The sequence below is a fragment of the Gobio gobio genome (assembly GCF_949357685.1).
Source record: "Gobio gobio genome assembly, chromosome: 17".
NCBI lineage: Eukaryota > Metazoa > Chordata > Actinopteri > Cypriniformes > Gobionidae > Gobio > Gobio gobio.
The window spans coordinates 21283953-21308611 of NC_137110.1; the positions used below are offsets into that span (position 1 = coordinate 21283953).

Sequence of the window (24659 nt, forward strand, 5' to 3'; positions counted from 1 at the left end):
AAATATCAAACATGTTTGATATTTTCAGCTCTTGATTAGGCTGCCTCTGAATGGATACAGGCAATAGCCAATGAAAGCGGGCAAGCTTCACCAACCGGATGTTGCGTGCTTTTAGCTCAAACATGGCAGCTACAAAGTGGAGTATAGACAAAGAAGATAGACTTGTACAACTGTGGCACAAGGGCCTTAACAATGTGTCCTGCAAGAATTATCACAACAAGTAATTTTCAGTAAATACTGCAATATTCCATAAAAAAACAAGAATCTTCAAATCGATTTCATCAAAGTCCCTTTAAGACAAGTCATTTCACTCGGCGGCCATCTTTGAAATGCCTCTCGGGCATGCAAGTTCAGCTCCTATCTCTTTGAATGGGGAAACAAGTTCGCCAAAACTGTTTGCCAAGCTTACGATTAAATTTCATATTTGAAATCACCAATGAAATCTGTCTTGTAAATTAAGTTTCTAAACGCTCAAATCATGACAAAAAACTGAATTTTTCAGGCTGGACTCATGTCTCAGAACACTGACTGCTTCTATAGGAACTGGAGATTCTAACAGCAGCTATAGTGATGCGAGGACTTTACCAATCGCTGATTGGCAATTATCTTTAGAAGGCGGGACTTATTCCGCCATATTGCACGTTGCGCATTCTCCCATTTATAGTAATACGAGTGCACCCTCTTTCTGTATATAAAGTCTTTGATTTCATTGCAACTCACTCAAATTTTATTCATGTGCACTGCACATTTATACCTGGGATGTCTTGATTGATCACAAAACACACAAGAACCAATTACATGTGTCTTCTTTGTGTTTCTTGAAGGAAAGACATACTGACACGAGGTTGAATAAATGATGACTTTTACTGGCTTGAAGTCAGAATATAGCTTGATCATAGTTCACATCTCATTTGAAGTGATGACCAGGTCATGTTTCTCTCTGCACAGATGCTGCAGAAGTCATTATCATGTGATATGAAATGACAACACTCTTAAGTTTAGTTGGCAGGAAATGTCATCTCTATTATATGTGTTTGAAAATGCATCTTTTTTTCCTTTCTGGCATCTCACCTCCCACTTTGTCACTCATTCATCTCACAGCCCCCCTCCCTTCTGTCAACTCTTCCTTTTTCCTTTCTTTTTGAGAAAGACAGCAGTTATGTTATTAGATGACTCAGAGCGTTCGTGACGGCATACTGACCCCGGCGCATATGAGGGACTCACATACATACTAATACTGACAGCTGGACACACACACACACACAGTGCATCCAGATATATTTAGGTGGATGTGATTAATCACATATTGAGAGATTAGACCAGTGGTTTCAGAAAAGATTTTGTAATTGCCTCTTAGTTTTTCTTCATCCATTCGTCCCTCTCTCTTTGTCTCTGGCTTTGTCTCTGTCTGTTCTCTGTTTGTCTCCGTGTTTGTCTCAGTGTTTTCCTTTGGATTGATATGAAGGTCAACTCATCTGCTGACCCGTGAACGGACACCCTCAGTAGATTTTGAAGGCTGTCATAACACACACACAAACAAACATGTCACTTTTTAAGACAACCTCCTGCTTGAAAGTGGTATACGAAGACAGAGAGAGTAATATGCTTTTAAAATAAGTAACTATGAATGTTTTATGTCTAAAAATATTCATATTGATCCCATACAGATTAAGTGATCTGATTTTTAATGCTGCTGCAATATTAATGACCACATGTAGGTCATTTGAAAAATTTATATATCCATTTGGGTGTTCGGATGCTTTTAAATACACCCCTCATTGTTTTGCTGTCCATGATTTTTTTGCACTGCTTTTATTTTTCCATTATATCACTATAGATTAGTGTTTGCATGTCGAGTGTATGTGCAAGCTTCTAAGATTGTGTGCTTATTCCGAGGTTGTGATGATGTTCCTGTATTTAAAAAGTGAAGTGTTCAGCTTGAATGTTCAGTTCAGCACCAGAAATTTTTATCCGATTTCAAAATAGGATTTGTCTGTTTAGACCACTGTTATTTTAGTATTATTTATAGTATTACATTTATGTTGACTTAGCTTTTATTTTTATATTTTAAATTTTTATTTTAAATTTAGTTTGTTTTTTTAGTAATATTGTTATGTTTTTGTATGTTTTATTTTTTTGTTATTTTAAATATTTCTGTTCGTTTATTTTTATTTAAGTTATTGTTTTAGTAATTTTAGTATTCATTTCAAAAAATGAATTATTTTATTTCAGTTAGTTGCCAAGGCAACATCGCTAATTTTTTTAACTAATATTATTTCAGCTGTATTTCAATTAATGTTTTTTTATGTATTCACTATGGTGTTTATCTGTGGCCACGTACACACTGCAGCTCAATTCTGTTGTCAGTTCAACTGAAAAATGCAGGTTATGTGGCAACCGTATTTACAAAAATTCTGTGCAGTCTGTATGGAACTGAACCAAACAACTACTTGACGTAAATGAAGTTTTTTAAAAGTGCCTTGAAACACGCAGCATTATTCAATGTGTTGACGTAATTTCCCCTGAAATGGCTCCAGCTGTTAACAGCTCCTTCCCTTTTTTGAAACAGCCAATTGCGTTTCGTTAATACCACAGTTTGACTAGAGCCTTTCTGTTTTTTAAAGCCAGTTTGAAAATGTGTCATTGTTTTGGAACACACCAGCTTATTCATAACCTTAAGGCTAACATAGTCATACTAAAAGCTAAAAAACTTCAATTTTGATTTCAGTGGGCCTTTAACATGCATCAGAGATGTGATGCATGTGGTGCAAGAAAATCACAGGGAAAGCAGTACGAGGCTTGACTCATTCGTGTGGCCAGATCTTGCTCGATAAACAACAAAGAACAAGCACACATTAAACTGAAATAAATCCAAAAGCTTTATGCTGGAAAAAAAGCCAAAATATCACAACCAGCACCTGTCCCCTTTAATGATTTCGTAAACTCGATCACTTTATGAGCCAAGCTTAAACAACAAGCCCAAAACACTTATAGTAAGTGGACATGGCAACACTGTCACTCTGTGAAGCAGCTTTTCCAAGCATAAGCAAAACACAACGCCTCCCCTGACAGTGCTAAGGCTGGCCACACACTTGAAGATTTTGAGCCCGATTTGCACCCCCTTGTGATCGGGTCATGTGGCCCGACTCAAGGCTTGTCGCAAACAACTTTTTGCCCAAAAAATCATTATGATTGTTTGTGTCATTACGATTATTTTACTGCTCCAGATCGCTTCGGAGCCAGCACGATCCCAAAGACTCTTGATCGGGCTGCCTCTGACGTGATATCTACGATAGCCAATGAGAGCGAGCAAGCGTCACCAACCGGTAAGGTAAGGCCGGGTACAACTAAAGTAACGATTTCTTAAATATTTTCTAATTTCACTAAACATTTTCACTTAGTTTCGTGAACATTTTTATTAAACATGGATCTTTTATTTTCATTAGAAAAACTTATTTCTGCTTTTGTAGGCTCATTATGTAAACCTAAGCAACTAATTTAGATACGCAAACTGGGTGCCAGTGTGGTGAGCTGTACTGCTCGGCTAGATTCGCCTCGAAGTCGTGCATCTTCGGACGTGGAGTGTTCGCACAAAGTTACACAGAGGACTCAGAAAACAGTATTTAAACAGTAATTAAAATGAATGTCTTCTTACTATTTTTACATTCATGATCATTTGGCTACTTTTGAGGCAAGCTTTATTCTTGCACTTGAGCGCAAGTCATATATTCCGCCCCCCAGTACCCTATATGAGTCTTTGAGTCTGTAAAAAAATTTAAACTGAAAAAATAATGTCAATTGATGATTATGAGGATGTTTTTTTTTTATGTAATCTTGTTAAAACGGAAAAATAATATTGGTAAAATTGTTATCGAAAAGAGTATCGTTCAGGAACCAGTATCAAAATCAAGATATTTGTATCGATATTGAAAAATTTTGAACGATACCCAGCCCTACTAACTGGTGCATCTATAGCTGAAACTTGGCAGCCACAAGCATGCCACAAAAGCGGAGTATTGAGAAAGATCAGCCATATTCTTTTTTCTCCTTTGTTTAACAAAATTCACGCCAGGAGAACCAGCTGGCGATGTCGATCATCCTCCAGTTGTTTTTCTTCTCAAGTCACGTTTGATCTTGTGAGTCTTTGTGAGATCTCATCTCACTGTGGAAATGTTACAACAATCGAGAGGTGTGTTGTCTCGCGGTCCAGACAAATCTTCTAGTGTGTGCATTTGGAGGATTATAATGCTACAAATCTGTTGAAACTGCCCTAATGTCTGTGGTCTCCCACAGTTTTAAAATTGGTTCAAACTTGAAAATCATCTAGTGCGTCCCAGGCTTTAAAATTGCTGAACATAATGAGTCTTTTGTTGCTGTAATATTTCTTTTGTCAGAATAGTGGTTGCTAAACACCAGAATGTTGCTATAGTTACCACAGTGTCAATCATTGCAGTTTCAGGAGCAAGTTGTGTTCTGTACACACAATGATAACTCAGGACAGGAACTTTGGCCACTTACCTGCAGAGTTTAGTTCCAACCATAATCAAACTCACCTGAACAAGCTTATCAAGGTCAGCAGCATTAGTAGAACGTTTCTAGCAGGTGAGTTTGATCTGGGTTGGAGCTAAACTCTGCACTGAAGTGAATCTCATTCTCGAGGGCCAGAGTTGAGAACCCCCTGATTTAGGGGAATCCCTCCCGCATTTAAATGCCGTTGTCACTCCTGAAAATGTACAGTGTTTACGTGGCCTATAACAACACTAAATGCATAAGTACAGAGAGTGGATTCTTCCTCTGCTTAGCAAAATAGTCTGTTTGTGAGCGCCACCAAATAATTTTACGTAACGGCAGTGACGGTGGGCATGTGACCAAAAGCTTGAATTTTATTGGTTGGCCAGCTTTATTCACAGTGTGATGGAAAAGAGATTAGAACACCTCTTGATAAAATTATTCAGTTGCACTGATGCCATGCTATTGAATCATTCTAAAAAATGTGAATGATTCATTAACAGCTGTTCATTCAAAATATATTTATTGCACCAAATTTTTGCACACAACAGTTAACAAAAACTAAAACCCTATGAAAAAAACATAAGGAAATTAAAATTTAAACTGTTAAAAAAGTTAAAAATGAATTAAAAATATTAATAAAAGCTATAATAGTACCTCAAACATATTAAAATAACACTGCCCAACATTCGTCTTGGTGCAAACAGGCCTAGTATTGCTGTTTTTATTGTTATTGAGGTGGACTCTTCTTGTGACTGGGGGCACTTTAAGGAGGTCACTGGGAGCCCCAGAGATATCCACAAGTTAGACGTTATCTAGACCAAAAGTTTTGTTTGGGCGAGCAGCATTTAAACAAAACAAAAAAACATCTTAGTATTTTTGCAAAAAGATCTTATGCTATGTTACAGAAGGCTGAATTTTGTGTACCTTGGCTGGTGCCTTGACATTATTCTTTCATTCATACTGCTCAGTGCTCCCTCTTTCCCAGAATCCCACTGGGGTCTCTGTATCACTCTCAAAGGTCAACCATTTATAACAGGAAATAGACCATGTCCGAGCCAGAGGGAACACGCCATGTAGACGTCCAGGCACAAAATTTGCTTTTGATGGAGTGTTTAATGGTTTGGTATACTGTTTGTGTGTTTAAATGGAGGTGGTTGCTGTATTGATTTTCCTGGCCTGAGGTCAGTAATGGCTGGCGGTTGAACATCTCAGTGGGTGTGACTGTACCTGTACATACAGACCGTGGAACCCTATTGCCTGACCACCGTCTCCTTCCTGTCTAGGAATGTGTTTGTACATACAAGGCCTAACAAAGGAAACTCGTGGATCATTATTGTATTAGATTTGTGTCAAGTGCCCTGCAGGATACAGACGTGTGACAGAATCAGTTTGGGCCAAGAGAGAGAGAGCAGTTTAACATTTGTGCATCTCAGCAGGTTTATTGAAATTATTTGAGGCTCTAATTTGTCACACAGAAGCTTGTCATTATATACAAACACACACATCATCTTCCTGTTTGATTTTGCTTGTCTTTCTTTGTGGTGTCTTTGGCTGGGATAAGAGCCCTGGATGGTGACAGATTCTTTTTTGTTTTTTATTCCATGCCTCTAAATATCTGCTTTTCATATTCCATATCTCTTTTCACTGGGTTTCAACAGCTCATCTGGGGCTGTTTTTATGTGTGTGTGTGTGTATAAGCAGGAACATGAAACAGAGGAAGCCTGTAAAAAGGAAAAAATTCAAATAAGATCTTTTTAATATGAGATTTTTTTTTCAAAACTGCGTATCCTAGGCATAAATGAGATTAAATGGAGTGCAAATGGAGATTTTTCCTGCATCTCAGATTTTTAAAAATTTCACATGTACACCACCATCCAAAAGTTATATTTTTTTAAAAGAAATTATTACTTTTATTAACCAAAGATACATTATTTTGAACAAAAGAGACAGAAAAGAGATTTATAATGTTACAAAAGTTTTCTATCTCAATTTTTTTAACAGATTTGAACTTATCTGTTATTTATTTCTTTATCAAGTACTATCCATTACTAAAAATTGCTGCACAACTGTTTTCAAAACTTAATTAAAATCTTAAAAGATTTGTATTTTCCTGAACACCAAATCAGCAAAGAAAAAAGATTTCTGAAGGATCATGTGACCCTGAAAACTGGCTGCTGAAAATTTTGCTTTGCCATCACAGAAATAACTTACATTTTGAAATAGTTATAAACAGCTATTTTAAATTGTAATAATATTAAACAATATTTCAGTTTTTACTATATTTCTCATCAAATAAATGCAGTCTTGGTTCAAGAACATCTTCCCAACTTTTGAACGGTGGAATATCCCATCTGAAGTTCTCTGTCACAAACTAATCTCAGATTTTCCAAGATACCAATGTAGCAATTACAAATTTGAGATTTCAGTATGAACCACCAATGCTGCTATATCAGTTATTAGTTGATTAGTTGTTTTTTAATAATATATGCATAATCACGAGCTTAATACAGTAATATGTAACCCTTTATAGTACTATTTATTGGAGCATATTGTAAAGAATGCTTTCCTATAATAGAGGAAATCAGCCATAACAAGAAAATAACTGTCATTGGTTTCTCATCAAATTCTTCCAAGAGCAATTTATCTGCATCAGTGCACATTAATTCTGTTCTTACTGTATGGGACCAATTGTCTCATTTGCTTCTTTTATTGCATTCTTCTAAATTCATTTGGCTATCAAAAACCAAATAACAGATACACTGAATCTGGTGGGATGAAGCCACCCGCTACTCAGGCAATTACACACCCCTTCAACTCTAGGTGCCACTTTAATGTAAGTTAATTTACATTTACAGACGTTTGGTACCAAACACATCCACAGGATTTATTATTTTGACTATTTGGATCATGTTCACACACATGAGCTTCAACCTTAATGTTTTCTGCTCTCGGCTATATTATTTTGAAGAAGTTTTAGATGAAATATCTATTGATATTCAAATGAAACGTTACTGCTGCCAATAAAACTGCTGAGCTATAGAAGAGCAGTAAAATCTTCCTCTAGGAAGAGATTCTGGGAATGGTGTGGATTCACCATAGTGCTCAAACGGACACACACACAAATGTTTGACACTCTTCCAAATGACGAATGCTTTTCCTTCTCTATATTTAGACTTTTACATACACTGTCCTGACTGCATTATAACTGGCACAGATAAGCCCGGGTTCCTCCGAGACATACCGCACCACTTATTACTGCCAAGGACGTATGCCGTGACAGTGTGAAAGAAATATCCAGGCCACACTAGTACGCATTACAGATTCATGGTTTCCTACATTCTCACCACCATGTACTATGCATGTTTATATATATGTGTGTGTCTGTCTGTACATACATGTATAAGGTCCACATTGAATCTGACTGTGTAGTTCCCTTTTTGCTTCTATCATCCTTTATGCCATTCCTCCTTTCTGTCTGTCCTTTAATCAGCCCATCTTCAACCCAGTCTTTTCTTCTGCGCTCTATATTTTCCATCTTCTCTGTCACTGGCACGTTATCCGTTCATTCATTCACTCACCCTCCTGATTCTCTGTCCCTCATTCTCCATTCCCTCCATCTATGTTCCCTCAGGGCTCTCATTTCCATCCGAGTAACTGCCAATAGCTGATCAGTTTCTTCCACCCCCTCGATTCAACCTTCATCCTTTCTTTCCTCATCTTTCTATACCTGTCTATCTCTCTCTCTCTTTCTGTAGGAAGGCTGTACATCAGTGTTTACTGTGCTGCCATTCAGGAGTGGTGAACTTGTGAATTGTTTGTGATGAGAAAGAGACTAGGCAGCACAAAATATATAACATATTGACATTAAACTAGTTAACAGTGTTCTATTGATTTGTCCTTGCTAACTGCGCAAATTAAAGAAATTTACAACACAAAACTTGAACAAATCAATTAGTGCAGTGTGATTCTTTGTAATGAATCAGTCAAAGTTGGTGAATCAGTCTGAATCAAGCACAGGAGTCATAGTTGTGAATCATAATCGATTAATAAAGAGAGGTGGCACAAAATATATAATATATTGACATAAAACAAGTTAACAGTGTTAAATTGTTCTCATAACAAAGCAAGCGGAGACACAATGTAAATAAGATTCATTTTGAAATGTAGTCAGATTCATAAAAAGTCAGATCCAAAACTGGAGTTTTCGCACTCAGTGAGTAAAACGTGAACAAATCACTTGACTAGAGAGATTCTTTGTAATGAATCAGTCAAAGGTGGTGAATCCATAGATATACATAATAAAGGCTAGATGTCTCGTCCGCGCTGTTGGCCAATGGAGTTCGACGTCCGCATCTGGCGGTCACAGTCAGCTCGCTCACTCGTAACATTGTGTTTTAATGGTGCATGTACTTTTTAAATAACCATAACTTGCTCAATTTTGAGTTTGTTATAAACGTCAGAGATGGTTTGTTATAAACGTCAGAGATGTAGTTATGACACTGCATACTTATGAATAATTATTCATAATATAGCCACGCTAATAACGTTTTAAGAAACCAAACCATTTGTAAATCCGTCAAGATTTCAGCGAGACAAGAGTGTTTGTGTTCATGCAGATCACTCACCTTACATCAGGTACCACAGAGCCCGCCAGAAAGCTTGCCTGTGACAAGATGGCCGCCGGTGATGACGTTAGAGACTCCGCCGTAAGACATCTAGCCTTTATTATGTATATCTATGGGTGAATCAGTCTGAATAAAGCACAAGAGTCAGTGTTCTGAATAATGAACTGAACTGACTGAAAAAGAGACGGCGGCACAAAATATTATATCATGACATGAACATTATCCGGAGCAGTGGCGGCTCTTCTGGGGAGGCAAGGGAAGCACAGCCTACCTAAAAGTTTGAGGTGAAAATGTCTCAGAGTGTGTATTTATTGTTTGTAATTTCAACTCTGTAACTACCGCACTCTTCCCCGAATGTGGCGAATCTGCGAAAAGCGAGTCTGAGGGTATAGAGAAGGGGAAGGGGAGCCAAATCCATAGCCGGAGAATTGTACCTCCGTTGGTAAAAAATTTTTTTGAGAAAAGAAACATGGCAGAGGAGGCTCGCCTTCCTTGGTATATCAACCAATCATTGAATCGAGACGTAAATTACGTGATATTAGTTTGAACTGCTACCGCTGATGTACCAACTTCGTATAGAGAGTAGATATTTTGCATATTTGATCGCAACAGCTACAAATTAAAAATGAAGGAAGAACCCATGCCTATAGGCTAAGCTAACTTATCGTGCTCTTTTAACAGACATTTAAAGGACAGAAGGGTGGATTTTTGCTTTAAGTGATAGGTTATGTGAGTGAAATTATATTTATATTGTCTTGCTGTATATGTGTCGTTTTCTGTACATTTTCTGTCTTAAAGTGCCCAAAAAAGCCATTTTAAAGCAGTTTGAAAAAATCCTTGGGAGGGGATCCAAAGGCTAAAATTCTATTTTAAAACCCACCAGCCGCCACTGATCCAGAGTATTTACAAGCCATGGAAGACACTTAGATTTAAGCTGAATGTGATGAAGGAGATGTAGAGAAGGCCGTTTTTTTTCCACTGATCAGTCCCTGGCAGTTGGTGGAGATGTTTTGATGAGGTGTCGCTGTACTCCCTTGAGGCCAATTCAACGAAATGACGCACATAGATGAAAGGCAACACCTCACAACACATCTGGAGAGTGTGTGTTTGTGTGTGTTTACTCAAGCTCACCTTGTGAATGTTCTGTGTGGTTCCTCATAAGGATTGTGAGATTCAAAAACACTGCCTGTTAATTGTGCTGGGAATTAGAGAGTCTTTAGCATATTTGCAAGTAAACTTATACTCTATATGGTGAATCGTTTTATCATTTGATTTAATGTGCGTCTTCGGTACAGTGGTCCCAAATATTTTGTTACCTAATGCCATGGTATTTATGCATCTTTAAGCGTGGCTTAAGTGACCATGTACTGTTAGGGTTGCATGTTATTCTATTTCATATTTAACATATCATCATAGTATTTTTTTTAAAGGCAGCAGCAAATATGACCAATGATGAAATGAAATGGAAATATGAAATGATGTCATCTCTGTTTTTGACATTAACCTTGCAATGCAACTTTTCTCTCTGACTCAGGAAAGACGTCAGAACATCCAGTGATATGCTGCTTGAATTACACACTTTTTACAGTGGTTTATTATAGTTAAACTGATCATATTATCTCCAGGTAAACAAATAAATAATATAGAAGAAAAAAGAGACATTCTACTCCATTTCTAGGTCACTAATCAAATAAGCACATTTTAAATCCTTTGTACAAATAATAATATAATTTCTAATGATAAACAAAACATTTTCACTTGTGATCACAGATATTTGTACCCCACAGTATCAATAAACAGACATGTTCATGTTTCCCACAAGGAAGAATGCTCAATAATTAAAACTCAATTTCCGTTCTAATATCAAACTTGTGCTTAGCATGCCGTGGGGTTTTATTTCTCATGTCAGATGTCACAATCATTAACCACATCCTTTAGCTGCAGGCAGCTCACAAATCAACACCAGAAGTCACAAATCAGTGGGTTCCTTTAGGCTCTGTACTACCCAGCGGAGCTGGGATCTCATATCTGCAGATACATTTTGCTTCCATTATTTAGGATGCATCTAGTTGAGAATTTTCATGAAAATGAATGAAATTGTTCATTATTTTGGTTTCATAAAATAATCATGCATCGCAAGAACAGGGTGATTATTATACAGTTGGATTGTAATGATATACCAAAATCACACACCTTTGGCAAGATTTGTTGATCTCTAATCACTGTGTGTGTTTGTGTGTTGTAGCTGGCTCAGGATGAGGGAAGTCCAGTGCGGGGCTTCGCAGTTGTGGAGTATGAGACGGCGGAGCAGGCTGAAGCAATGCTGCTGGAGATGGACAGACAGCTGATCCAGGGTCAGGAGATACGTCTGTCTCTCTGTCCCCCAGGAACCTCTGGACGCAGCACTCTCGCCGCCCTCATCGCTGCTCAGGGTGTGGTGAGTAACACGCACACTCACAAGGGACAAGTGACATTGTCTTTACCGTCACATAGCAAGCAACGAGAGCGTTTCCCACATATTCATGCAGAAGCATTAACGCACACACGTGCATGTGTGAAACAGCAGTGTGTGACAGTTTAATTACAGTATTCATACAAACCCTGCTGTTTCAGACATCTCCAGAGCTCCGCTGCATTTCCGAGGCCTGAAATAAATCGCAGGGCTATTTTCACCATGCTGGACAGATCCGCATAAACCAGCAGCCTGTCTAAAACAACACTGTCCTGAAGATACTGTCAGTGGTGTTGAGCGTTAACTGATGTTCTTCAACACAGTGGTTTTGCTTCAGGACTCAGATTATAGTTTGAGTGTTTGGTTTCTAAACGTTTCTTTCATTTTGTTGGTTCCATGCTCTCAGCAGCCAATAATTCACTACATAATACACATTGTGGTAGACACAAAACATATTTATTCTTGCTGCAGGTGAATCTGTATTTAAATGCAGTCTGGTTCACATTTTTTCGTATATTCCTTGAGTAATATATATAAATATATACACTCACCTAAAGGATTATTAGGAACACCATACTAGTACTGTGTTTGACCCCCTTTCGCCTTCAGAACTGCCTTAATTCTACGTGGCATTGATTCAACAAGGTGCTGAAAGCATTCTTTAGAAATGTTGGCCCATATTGATAGGAGAGCATCTTGCAGTTGGTGGAGATTTGTGGGATGCACATCCAGGGCACGAAGCTCCCGTTCCACCACATCCCAAAGATGCTCTATTGGGTTGAGATCTGGTGACTGTGGGGGCCATTTTAGTACAGTGAACTCATTGTCATGTTCAAGAAACCAATTTGAAATGATTCAAGCTTTGTGACATGGTGCATTATCCTGCTGGAAGTAGCCATCAGAGGATGGGTACATGGTGGTCATAAAGGGATGGACATGGTCAGAAACAATGCTCAGGTAGGCCGTGGCATTTAAACGATGCCCAATTGGCACTAAGGGGCCTAAAGTGTGCCAAGAAAACATCCCCCACACCATTACACCACCACCAGCAGCCTGCACAGTGGTAACAAGGCATGATGGATCCATGTTCTCATTCTGTTTACACCAAATTCTGACTCTCCATCTGAATGTCTCAACAGAAATCGAGACTCATCAGACCAGGCAACATTTTTCCAGTCTTCAACTGTCCAATTTTGGTGAGCTTGTGCAAATTGTAGCCTCTTTTTCCTATTTGTAGTGGAGATGAGTGGTACCCGGTGGGGTCTTCTGCTGTTGAAGGCCATCCGCCTCAAGGTTGTGCGTGTTGTGGCTTCACAAATGCTTTGCTGCATACCTCGGTTGTAACGAGTGGTTATTTCAGTCAAAGTTGCTCTTCTATCAGCTTGAATCAGTCGGCCCATTCTCCTCTGACCTCTAGCATCAACAAGGCATTTTCGCCCACAGGACTGCCGCATACTGGATGTTTTTCCCTTTTCACACCATTCTTTGTAAACCCTAGAAATGGTTGTGCGTGAAAATCCCAGTAACTGAGCAGATTGTGAAATACTCAGACCGGCCCGTGTGGCACCAACAACCATGCCACGCTCAAAATTGCTTAAATCACCTTTCTTTCCCATTCTGACATTCAGTTTGGAGTTCAGGAGATTGTCTTGACCAGGACCACACCCCTAAATGCATTGAAGCAACTGCCATGTGATTGGTTGATTAGATAATTGCATTAATGAGAAATTTAACAGGTGTTCCTAATAATCCTTTAGGTGAGTGTGTATATATATACATATATAGAAGAGCTTCTTCACTTCAGTTCAGCCCAGTGATTTTCTATAAGGTTCAGGTCAGGGGACTGGGACGGCCATGGCAAAAGCTTTATTTTGTGATATAGGGGTTGTTTGATCATTTTAGTCTTTCTGACCCCGAAACTCAACTAATCTCTGCAATTCTCCATTTGTGATCCTTGGAGAGTCTTTGGCCACTCAAACTCTCCTCCTCACCGTGCGTTAGGACGATATAGACAGACCAATCCTCTTCCAGTCAAATTTATAACATCTTTTGTTGATTGGAACTTCTTAATTGTTGCCCTGATGGTGAAAATGGGGATTTTCAATGCTTTAGTTATTTCCTTTCATCCACTTTCTATTTTGTGAAGCTCAACAATCTTTTGCTGCACATCAGGACTATATTCTTTGGTTTTACTCATTATAGTGGATGTTTAAGGGAATTTGGCCTTTGTGTTTTCTCATATTTATACTCCTGTGGAACAAGAAGTCAAAGCTGTACAATTTCATGTTCTTAGTCACCCTGGTGTGTTAAATTTAAAAATGAATGGGAATATACTTCAGAGATATTTTACTCTAGGGGTGCCAATTGTGTCCAACGTGTTTTGGAGAAAAACATTTATTTCATAATGTGATTTCCCCACTCTTTCATTTCTTTACAACTTAAATGAAAAGGTAGATTTTTGTGAATTTTTGAATGAAAGATCAAATGGATAAACAATGCAGATTTATTTTTACAGCCATCTTTGATCATATTTACCTAGGGGGCTAATAATTCTGACCTCAACTGACATATATTCATTTCTTGTGTTATGTTACATTTAACATTTAATATATACATAACCGTTCAATAGTTTGTTCTATAAGATAAATATATTATATATGGTTATATATTATAAAATATATTATGGTTTGTTGCATTTTATTATTTGTATTTAGAATCTTTTTTTTTTTTTTTTGTGCTGTCTATGTGACAAGGTTATTCACAGACCAATTTTACAGTCTCTTAGCGCCACTGAATACAGCCCAGCCTATACACACACACACACACACACACACACACACGCAAACACTCAAATTTACTCTGTCATGTTCTTTCTTGTCTCAGACAGTGGTTGTCATTGATGTTTTGTTAGCACATCGTTTTTTATGTCTGACATTTCAAATGTAACTTTAATTGTGCCCATATACAGTATATATTTGGCAGAGCAGGTTACATCCAAACATTGATTGATTTCGTTGTTCAACTTTTTACTTCTGGTGGACAATAAAATATCTTTTTACATTAAAATGTATGCATTTAGCAGGAGCTCTTATCCAAAGTGACCTTCAGCATCAGCAATTTGTCACAGATTCTCAGTATACAATGCCACATATATTAGAACGCTAGATTAGGATACAAGCTAGAGCAAAGGAGATTTGCAGAGAAGAGGAAGATGATGATTTTTTGCAATTTTTTAAAGATGGAATATGTTTAAAGACCCTATAAAATGATTTTATGAAACAATTTTGGTATCCACATTATTGTGTTGGACATATGTCCTAATGAAACAGGAAATAAAGTAGAACATATCAAAAGGGCTAATCCTTTCTTTTATAAAATAGCTTTTTTATGAGCATTTTGAGCCAATAGTCAGAGGCAGGTGGTGTTATGAGAGGGGACATTCTCATTCTTTACTGTACAAAATGTTCTATATGCCCGTGTGCAAGTCATCAATATTTTTTGCCAGTGAAGAATTTAAAAACAAATTCATACTTCTTGGCAATTTTGTCAACTTTTAGGAGTATAAAAGCATATAGATGACTATATCAAACAGAAATTAACCAAAAGCCACAAAACTACATTTTTGATTTCATGGGGTCTTTAATGCAATAATTTGTCTCCTCTCCTCTCTCTCTCTCTCTCTCTCTCTCTCTCTCTCCCTTCTCCTTTTTTCTCCGAAAAATATCAAGCCAAATAGAGCAAATACAAACTGACATTTCTCAGGAAGTCCACCCCTCCGAGCCACAGGCATCTCTGTACTCTGTCTGTATGTGAGACACGCCCACCCACTCGAACACAGACTGTGAGGGCACAAAAGTTCCCTTCAGTCTGACAGGCCATTGCTTTTGTGTGTGTGTGTGTGTGTGTGTGTGTGTGTGTGTGTGTGTGTGTGTGTGTGTGTGCGTGTGTGTGTGTGTGTGTGTGTGTGTGTGTGTGTGTGTGTAGTAATATAATTTTAGCACTTGCTTGGGGACTAGCAGGTGTCTGCACTTGTCTTCCTCACTGGTTAGTGCTCTGGGAGCTCATACGCAAAACCGTCAAAAGATACGTGCCTACCGGTTATATATCAGTCATGTTCAATGACTCTGCTGAGCCTCAGTTATTGTCAAATGAGTGTGAATTGGAATAGAGTTTGTTCAGGATGCTTATCATAGTTACAGAACTTAATGAAAAAAAACTGTAACCTCAATAGACCCTTCTCAAAAGCTGGAAGTCTTCATAGTTGGGTAAACTTCTATAGCGTTGAATTAGAGAATTCATTAAATATATTTTTGTGTTCCCATTTGCTCAAATAGAAAAAGAAAAACGCCACAATTCTTTTTCACTACTTGCAAAAAGAGGGGAAAAATAGAGAGAGATAGATAATGGTAGTCGGAAGAGAGAAAGATGTCAACTTTACCGTCACTCCCATAAACGCTGTATTAGAAACGCCCAGCACTGTTAACAAGTTTTTTTTTGTAATTTGATGCAAAGATAATTTAATACAAAGTATAGTTTTATAAATGTACATACATTTTAAAAAAATTAAATATATAAAACTTTGCACGATTTATGATGCTGATGACCGTTAAAACGTGTCATCACAGCCTGTGAAAAGTTGAATTGCCGTCTTCTAATTTGCAAGTAAAATCAAGGTGGTGCCAAGGTTTTAGGGACTCAACACTTGGAATTTATTTAATAACAAAAAAAATCTAATATAAATTAGAGTCAAATTGATTTCAACATGTGTTATGATGTATGATAAAAACATATTTCACAGTGTAGATAATCCACCAGATGTTTACCCCCCCCCCCCAATATATTCAGAATCAATGTTAATTTGTTATATGTTGTTATATATTGCTTTTTAACATATATGTTTTAACACAAGTTACATCAAAGTCAGATGTATGCATTTTTAAACAATTTTACATCTCTAAATGTCATTTAAAATTATAATAATTCATTTTTAAATTATAATTGAAATCTAAAACTACAATAATACAGTAAAGAAATGTATACATATTATGTACTTTTAGGGATGACCCCACTTATTTACAGAAAAAAAGTATGATACAGATACTTTCATTTTTGGTACTTGCTGATATTGATACCTGTATTTTCCTTGTATTTGTGATTTAAAAAATATACACATATATATTTTGTAGAGAAACCAAAAGAATATGAATCATATTACTTGGCTTAATAGTCATTTTCATGCATAATTATGTTAAAACATTTATTTTATGAGCTGTGATTTTCAATGTTCGTTTTATCTCTCCTATTTTATCTTTCATTTGAGGGCAGAGCTTTTGCAGTGCAGTGGTACAGTAATCACATGACATTTTCCTGTGATGATGTAGGGAACCACTCATTATACAGAAATCATGTAACATTTAATGTTTTTGCCAGTTTTGGTATTGGTTCATCCTTCTTTTACTTCATATTAAACCTTTTAAATGCGCTGAATTATTTATATATCTGTACTGTCAGACATTTGAGAACTCACATTTTAGAACATTTTAGATTACAATAAACCATCAGATGTTGTTTCAGCGTTTGTGGATTCAATTCATTTTCTAATGGTATAGAAAATAAAGCATTTGAGCTGTAGTTTATGGCTCTTTGGAAGCTCACATCAGGAGCTCTAATCCATCTCAAGCTCTGGGCAGGGAGCATTATGGGACACGGCCCTGCTTTTGTCATCCTTTTAAAGAGATAGGCCAACTGTCTCTTAACTCTCTCTTCCCAAATACTCCACCCGTCTGCTGCTTCACCCAGGGCCTTCACCACCACTACGTTCCTCTGATTCTTAAATTATTACGTAGATGTCCTCTCATTCCTAAATATGTTGTTATATCCTTGGCATCTCCCATTCCAGTTTGAAAGCACCAGTGTGTGTGTGTGTGTGTGTGTGTGTGTGTGTGTGTGTGTGTGTGTGTGTGTATGTGCACAAGTTTGTGTGGGTGGGGGAGTAGTAGTCAGCAGATGGAGTTGGGAGTGTGGTTGCGATGGATCCACACCTCAGGCAGACATTAGAGATCTAATCAGGGGTTCCGCATGTCTGCAAGCGTCTCCCCCATGCCAACAAATGCACACAGTCACACATGCTCACTCACTGCTGGGACATAAACATTCCAGATAAACATTTGACAAGACATCAAACATGAAAAGGAAACAAAACAAAAAAAATCTTAAACCTATCAAGCCTACTGAACCATATTTTATACGCACATTTCTAAAGCCTCTAAATTATTAACATGATCGGAAAAGCCTGTTACACAATCTACTACATGCCTCTTGTCGTCTGATCGATAATTGTACTACTTTTTTAGCAAGTAAAGGGCCTTTTAGTATAATTCTAAAAATGCTGCATGTATCTTTTTGCTGTGAAAGCTTTACTGATTTTTCTAAAGTAAGCGTAATAATAACTTCTATATTGTTAGCAACATTTCAAGATGAGCACTTACTGAACTAAAGCAACTGAGGCTTCTGAGGAGTGTTTATTTGTACATCTCTGAGTCATCATTGCATTGCATTATACGGTATGTTTTGCCCCCCAAAATAAAAACTAGAGAGCTTTTATCATAAAAATAAGCATTTAAATATCATCTTGCTTAGATTTTTGGAGATATAGAGTGACAACCGATCAGGCATAACATTAGGACCACCTTCATAATATTGTGTTGGTCCCCCTGTATCTGCCAAAACAGCCCTGACCCATCGAGGCATGGACTCCACTAGACCTCTGAAGGTGTGCTGTGGTATCTGGCACCAAGATGTTAGCAGCAGATCCTTTAAGTCCTGTAAATCGCGAGGTGTGGCTTCCATGGATTGGACTTTTTTGTTCAGCACATCCCACAGATGCTCGATTGGGTTGAGATCTGGGGAATTTGGAGGCCAAGTCATCACCTCAAACTCGTGCTCCTCAAACCATTCTAGAACCATTTTTGCTTTGTGACAGGGCGCATTATCCTGCTGAAAGAGGCCACAGCCACCAGGGAATACCATTTCCATGAAAGGGTGTACATGGTGCAACAATGCTTAAGTAGGTGGTACGTGTCAAAGTAACATCCACATGGATGGCAGGACCCAAGGTTTCCCAGCAGAACATTGCCCAAAGCATCACACTGCACTTTTCCCATAGTTCATCCTGGTACCATGTATTCCCCAGCTAAGCGATGCACGCGCACCCGGCCATCCACGTGATGTAAAAGAAAACGTGATTCATCAGACCAGGCCACCTTCTTCCATTGCTCTGTGGTCCAGTTCTGATGCTCACGTGCCCACTGTTGGCGCTTTCGGCGGTGGACAGGGGTCGGCATGGGAACCCTGACTGATCTGCGGCTATGCAGCCCCATACACAACAAACTGCGATGCACTGTGTATTCATATACCTTTCTATCAGAACCAGCATTAACTTCTTGAGCAATTTGAGCTACAGTAGCTCGTCTGTTTGATCGCACCACACGGGCCAGCCTTTGCTTCATCTTACGTTTTGGCCTTATAAATATCAGCCACTGCACCGAATCACATATATTTATTCAATTTAGAGATGTTTTTTGAGCTCTATATTCTCTTATATCATACTACTGTTCATGGGTCATAAGAGCCTGATGTGTCAAATATACTCAACAAAAACACATACTGCATGCATTTCCTTTTAACATCCTGAAAAATGATTTACTAAACCTAAATTGCAATATTACGTAAAATTACGTAAAACATGTTTTTTGAGAATACATATTTATCAATTTAAGTTTACTTTTTTTTAACCTTTTTTACTTAAATTTGACAAACATAAAATAACAAAACTTAGTGAGGTTTATGTTTTAACTAGAACATTTTTAGCATGAGAATCCAACTCTTTAACAGTGTAAATAAGTCAGAATGCATGAAATTAGCATTAGAGTCCCTTTTAAGGATGTTTAGAATTGTTACTGACAAAATCTGAGAACATGTGTTAATAATAATAACTGCTTGGATATGCTTTTTTTATGAGGCTCTTCTTTGTAATAAAATGATGACTTGTTGTTTTATCTTTGTCATATGTGTGTGCTCCTGTAGATGTTGAGCAATAAAAAAGGTTTACTGCCCGAACCCAACCTTGCCCAGTTCCTCAACAGTATGACCAATCCTGCTGCTCTCCAGGTCCTTATGAGACCCTACCCCAACGCCAAACGAGGAGGTAAGTGTCTCTTTACTCATTAGCCAAATAATTTATTGAATATTCATGCGTAATACATTTAAGTACTTTTTCAGCCAGAACCAAAAATGTTTCCTGTGAGGATTGTAGTTTTTAAGATGAAATATCTCTCATGTCTCTGCATATGTGTGTGTGTAACACTGATCATCAGTGCAGTAGATTCTGAGCAGATTTTTCTCTTGATGAAAGCCTAATCATATATTAAAATGAACTTTTCATTGGGTGGGAGAATAAATGAGCTGAGGAAGAAGTGGAGGCCGGAGCTTAAAGAGAACACACAATTACAACACTAAATATAGCACATGATTAAATGTTAAACTTCTCTACCTATTCCGGAACAACTTGCCATTAGTACTGAAGCTGGAATTTTGGAATGACGAAATCATGGGTCGCCAGTTTCGACCACATACTTTCTGCTGTCCATTTCTCTTATTTTGAGAGCCTGTTTTGTTTCTTTTCACATTATTTACTCTCTTATTTTCCCCACTCATTTGGTTTGTCTATTGGTTTCCCATCAGGAAAGTTTGGTCGACCTCACAATCTCCCCTTTCTGCGTCCACCGTTGACTGCAGCACTGCTACAGTTAGGAAAAGCACAGCAGGTACATACTTTCTCTTTGTATCACCCACAAGACTAACTTAATGCTGAAGGGTGTTTCTTTCACTTTGGCCACTTATATTGTATATTTAAGGGTTGACTTTTATTAAAAACAAACCATATTTCAACTTCTTGTTGAACTTTTTTTTTTCCTTTTTTGGACATTTTGTATGATGCATTCATCATTTATTTGTGCTACTTTCCATATGTCTTTTATATATATTTGATTTTCTTACCATTGACCCAGACTTGAAATCTTAAACTGTGAAAATCCATCATAAAAAATAAGAAGGTCTATAATAATATAAACAAAAATGCAATAAACATAAATAATTTCAGTATTTATTTTTTGAAAATGTATCATGTATTATTATTGTGTTTGTTTTTTTAAAGAATATAAAACTGTCCCTGTGTTGTGGCATAATTTCCAACACAATGAGCAATTTTACAACATCATGGGTGAAGTGCATGCTTGAAATAAGATAAATGGCACATGTGGAATATTTAACAATTTTCAAAATTCAATTTAATTTTGTCTATATACACTGTATTGCCAAAAGTTTTGGGACATCTGCCTTTACATGCACATGATCTTTAATGACATCCCATTCTTAAACTGTAGGGTTTAATATGGAGTTGGGCCACCTTTTGCAGCTTTAACAGCTTCAACTCTTCTGGGAAGGCTTTCCACAAGGTTTAGGAGTGTGTTTACGGGAATTTTTGACCATTCTTCTTGAAGCGCATATGTGAGTTCAGGCACTGATGTTGGACGAGAAGGCCTGGCTGGCAGTCTCCACTCTAATTCATCCCAAAGGTGTTCTATCGGGTTGAGGTCAGGAGTCTGTGCAGGCCAGTCGAGTTCCTCCACACCAAACTCGCTCATCCATGTATTTATAGTCCCTGCTCTGTGCACTGGTGCACAGTCATGTTGGAACAGGAAGGGGCCATCCCCAAACTGTTCCCACAAAGTTGGGAGTATGAAATTATCCAAAATGTTTTGGTATGCTGAAGTATTAAGAGTTCCTTTCACTGGAACTAAGGGGCCAAGCCCAACCGCTGAAAAACACCCCCACACCATAATCCCCCCCTCCACCAAACTTTACTATTGGCACAATGCAGTCAGCCAAGTACCGCTCTCCTTGCAACCGCCAAACCCAGACTCGTCCATCGGATTGCCAGACAGAGAAGCGTGATTCGTCACTCCAGAGAACGCGTCCCCCCTGCTCTAGAGTCCAGTGGCGGCGTGCCTTACACCACTGCATCTGACACTTTACAGGGTTTCCGCGGGGTCTTAAAAAGTCTTAAAATGTCTTAAATTTCAAAATCTAAATTTTAGGCCTTAAAAAGTCTTAAATTCTCTGAAGTTTTGCGTTCTAGGTCTTAAATAGTTTTAAACAGGTCTTAAATTGTTCTGCGTCCATGTAACGCTACCTCTAATGCTCATTGAAATGCTCCCGCAGCGCTTTTGTGTGTGTGTGTGTGTGTGTGTGTGTGTGTGTGTGTGTGTGTGTGTGTGTGTTTATTCCGGGCTGTTGTAGTTATTTCTTTCGCTAGTCCAACTATAGTTCGCTGTATTACAACTACAAATGAGACCAGCATGCATCTTATATTGCAGCCAATCAGCTTTCATGTTATTGGCGCGGGTCTCTTTCGGATTGTACCAAAGACGCATCAAACGGATTTTATTCTTCAGCTTCAGTTCTCCAGTTCTTCCAGTTCACGCGATCGTGAAAGCGAAGGTGAATCTTTCTCACATCTCGCATAATGACCAAATAAAAGTATGATATGCCCGATAGCACTAAAAAGAGTTAATTAATAAGAGTTAGTTAAAAGCAATGTAAATCACAAACTCAATAGACACACAGACCGATGTCAGAATGGCTGTGGATTTTGTGCACGCGTTTGCCGCCTGTCAGCTCGCGCAAGTGTACCGAATGTGTCTATTTCTAGGCTTACTCTTGAACGATCATACACACATTAATATCCCTATGTTCTTATTGGCGGTTATGTCTTGACTCTTGAGGAAAAAAGTTTGGGACGTGTAGTGCTGTGTCAGTATTGTATCTGCACATTACTGTAGTTCTTAAAGTGAAAGCATACCAATATAGCTTATGTTGGTGCTCCTGTCTGTGTGTTAATGTTAAACAAACAACAACAGGGAAAAAAACGTTACTTCAACTTTAAGCACTGTTTGTATCCGTATCTTTAGGTTGTATTTATTTGTCCTATTGTAATTGGTTAATACGTTTAGTACTTATTAGTAAAAACGTAGTTTTACTTATATTAAGCAATTGCTTACTTGTAAGATTTCGGGCATATTTCCCACCCAAAGCGATAATGTTATTAAAGCTAGATAGCACACCACTTTACCAGCCTTTTTTTGTAATACCAAACAAGATTCATGCATTTTGTTTGTTTTATTGTCATGTGTGACTATTGTGCATCTACGGTAATATGGTAAATGTGGCATCCTATGCAAAAAACAAAACTGGAAATGACCACCACAAAATCAGTAATTTTGATCTCAGTAGAAAAAAAAAAAAATATTTATTTATATATATATATATAGTGAAATCCTGAGATTGAGCTATGAGGAAATGCAAGTTTACTAATACTTCAATTTGAATAAATTAATTTGCTTTGCAAGTAATTTTGTGATTCTGCATTTCCTTTGTACGTTTTTTTTATTGCGTGATATAGGACTTAAATATAATCCCTAATGGTCTTAAAAAGGTCTTAAAAAGTCTTAAATTTGACTTGGTGAAACCTGCAGAAACCCTGCTTTACATTGCACTTGGTGATGTAAGGCTTGGATGCAGCTGCTCGGCATTGGAAACCCATTCCATGAAGCTCTCTATGCTCTGTTCTTGAACTAATCTGAAGGCCACACAACGTTAGGAGGTCTGTAGGTATTGACTCTGCAGAAAGTTGGTGACTTCTGCGCACTGTGCGCCTCAGCATGCGCTGACCCCGCTCTGTGATTTTACGAAGCCTACTACTATGTGGCTGAGTTGCTGTTTTTCCCAAATGCTTCCACTTTGTTATAATACCACTAACAGTTGACCGTGGAATATTTAGTAGTGAGGAAATTTCACGAATGGTCTTATTGCACAGGTGGCAACCTATCACTGTACCACTCTTGAATTCACTGAGCTCCTGAGAGCAACCCATTCTCTCACAAATGTTTGTAGAAGCGTCTGCATGCCTAGGCGCTTGATTTATACATCTGTGGCCATGGAAGTGATTGGAACACCTAATTTCAATTATTTGGAGGGGTATCCCAATACTTTTGACAATATAGTGTATGTTATGATGAATAGGTAGCTACTTCACAGATAAATAGAAAAGCAAAAAGAAGCATGTTTAGCAATCTACCTATCTCTCATTTTTCCATGCAGAGTGCCATTCTTGGAAACGGTCTTGTTCTACAGAATCTTCTTCACATGCAGATGGCCCAACAACAGCTTTTACAGATCAAAGACAAGCAAATCACTAATGTGAGGGTCTGTGTGTGTGTGTGTGTGTGTTCACGTGTTTCAACATACCCATAACAAAAGAAATACATCACCACAGTACACTTACCAGCAAAATAATGCATGTTATACAACAACAGTCTTCTTTTATTGCAAGGATATTACTGGTCTGCATTAAATTGTTTTGTAAATAATGAGAAAACGGCAGTTTTTGTTCAGAGAAGCATTGTTTATATTTATTTATATAGAGAAGTATTAGAACCATACATCCAGCTGGCATTTTTTATGCAAATTTGAGGTTCTGGTTAAAGAAAAATAATGCCATCTGTGCCGGAATAAAAAAACATAAAAAAATTGCGCAATAATAACGCTGACATAAATCTCCTTTAAAGCTTGTGAGTGTTTTGTCTTGGAGGGTGTATCTTTGTAGCCATAATCTCATCTGTGTGTACTTCATCTTTCACTTGCCACATGACCCTATTATAGCCTTACTGCTTTCTTTTTTTCTTCATTGCTCTCTCATTTCCTCTCAGGTCCCTGGTCTTTTAGGTGACCCCTCCCGGCTGCTCCTGCAGAAAGTTCTGGGTCTTCGAACTGCACCAATGCCTCTCGGGAAAGGGTTGTTGGGAGATTCTCCCACAGGTGAGAGCTTCTGGCTGGGCGGTCAAACTTGCAGACCGCAGGCCTGGTCCAGAGGTCTCATTCACTACTGCAGGGAAATACATTTGCATTGCAAATCCTCAAAATGTTTCAAAGCCCCATTATAAGCAGTGCGA

The 24659-nt window shown here is 38.0% G+C and overlaps 1 protein-coding gene across 1 annotated transcript in view; it reads left to right on the plus strand.

The window, feature by feature from the left end:
• raver2 (ribonucleoprotein, PTB-binding 2) overlaps positions 1–24659 on the plus strand; it is a gene marked incomplete at its 5' end in the record, with an annotated part of 89563 nt that overhangs the window by 46397 nt on the left and 18507 nt on the right. Inside the window, 5 exons of the mRNA XM_079840806.1 lie at positions 11383–11574; positions 19675–19795; positions 20332–20414; positions 23809–23907; positions 24417–24525. Of these exons, the coding sequence (XP_079696932.1) occupies positions 11383–11574; positions 19675–19795; positions 20332–20414; positions 23809–23907; positions 24417–24525 (604 nt within the window). The remainder of the gene's footprint in view (positions 1–11382; positions 11575–19674; positions 19796–20331; positions 20415–23808; positions 23908–24416; positions 24526–24659) is intronic.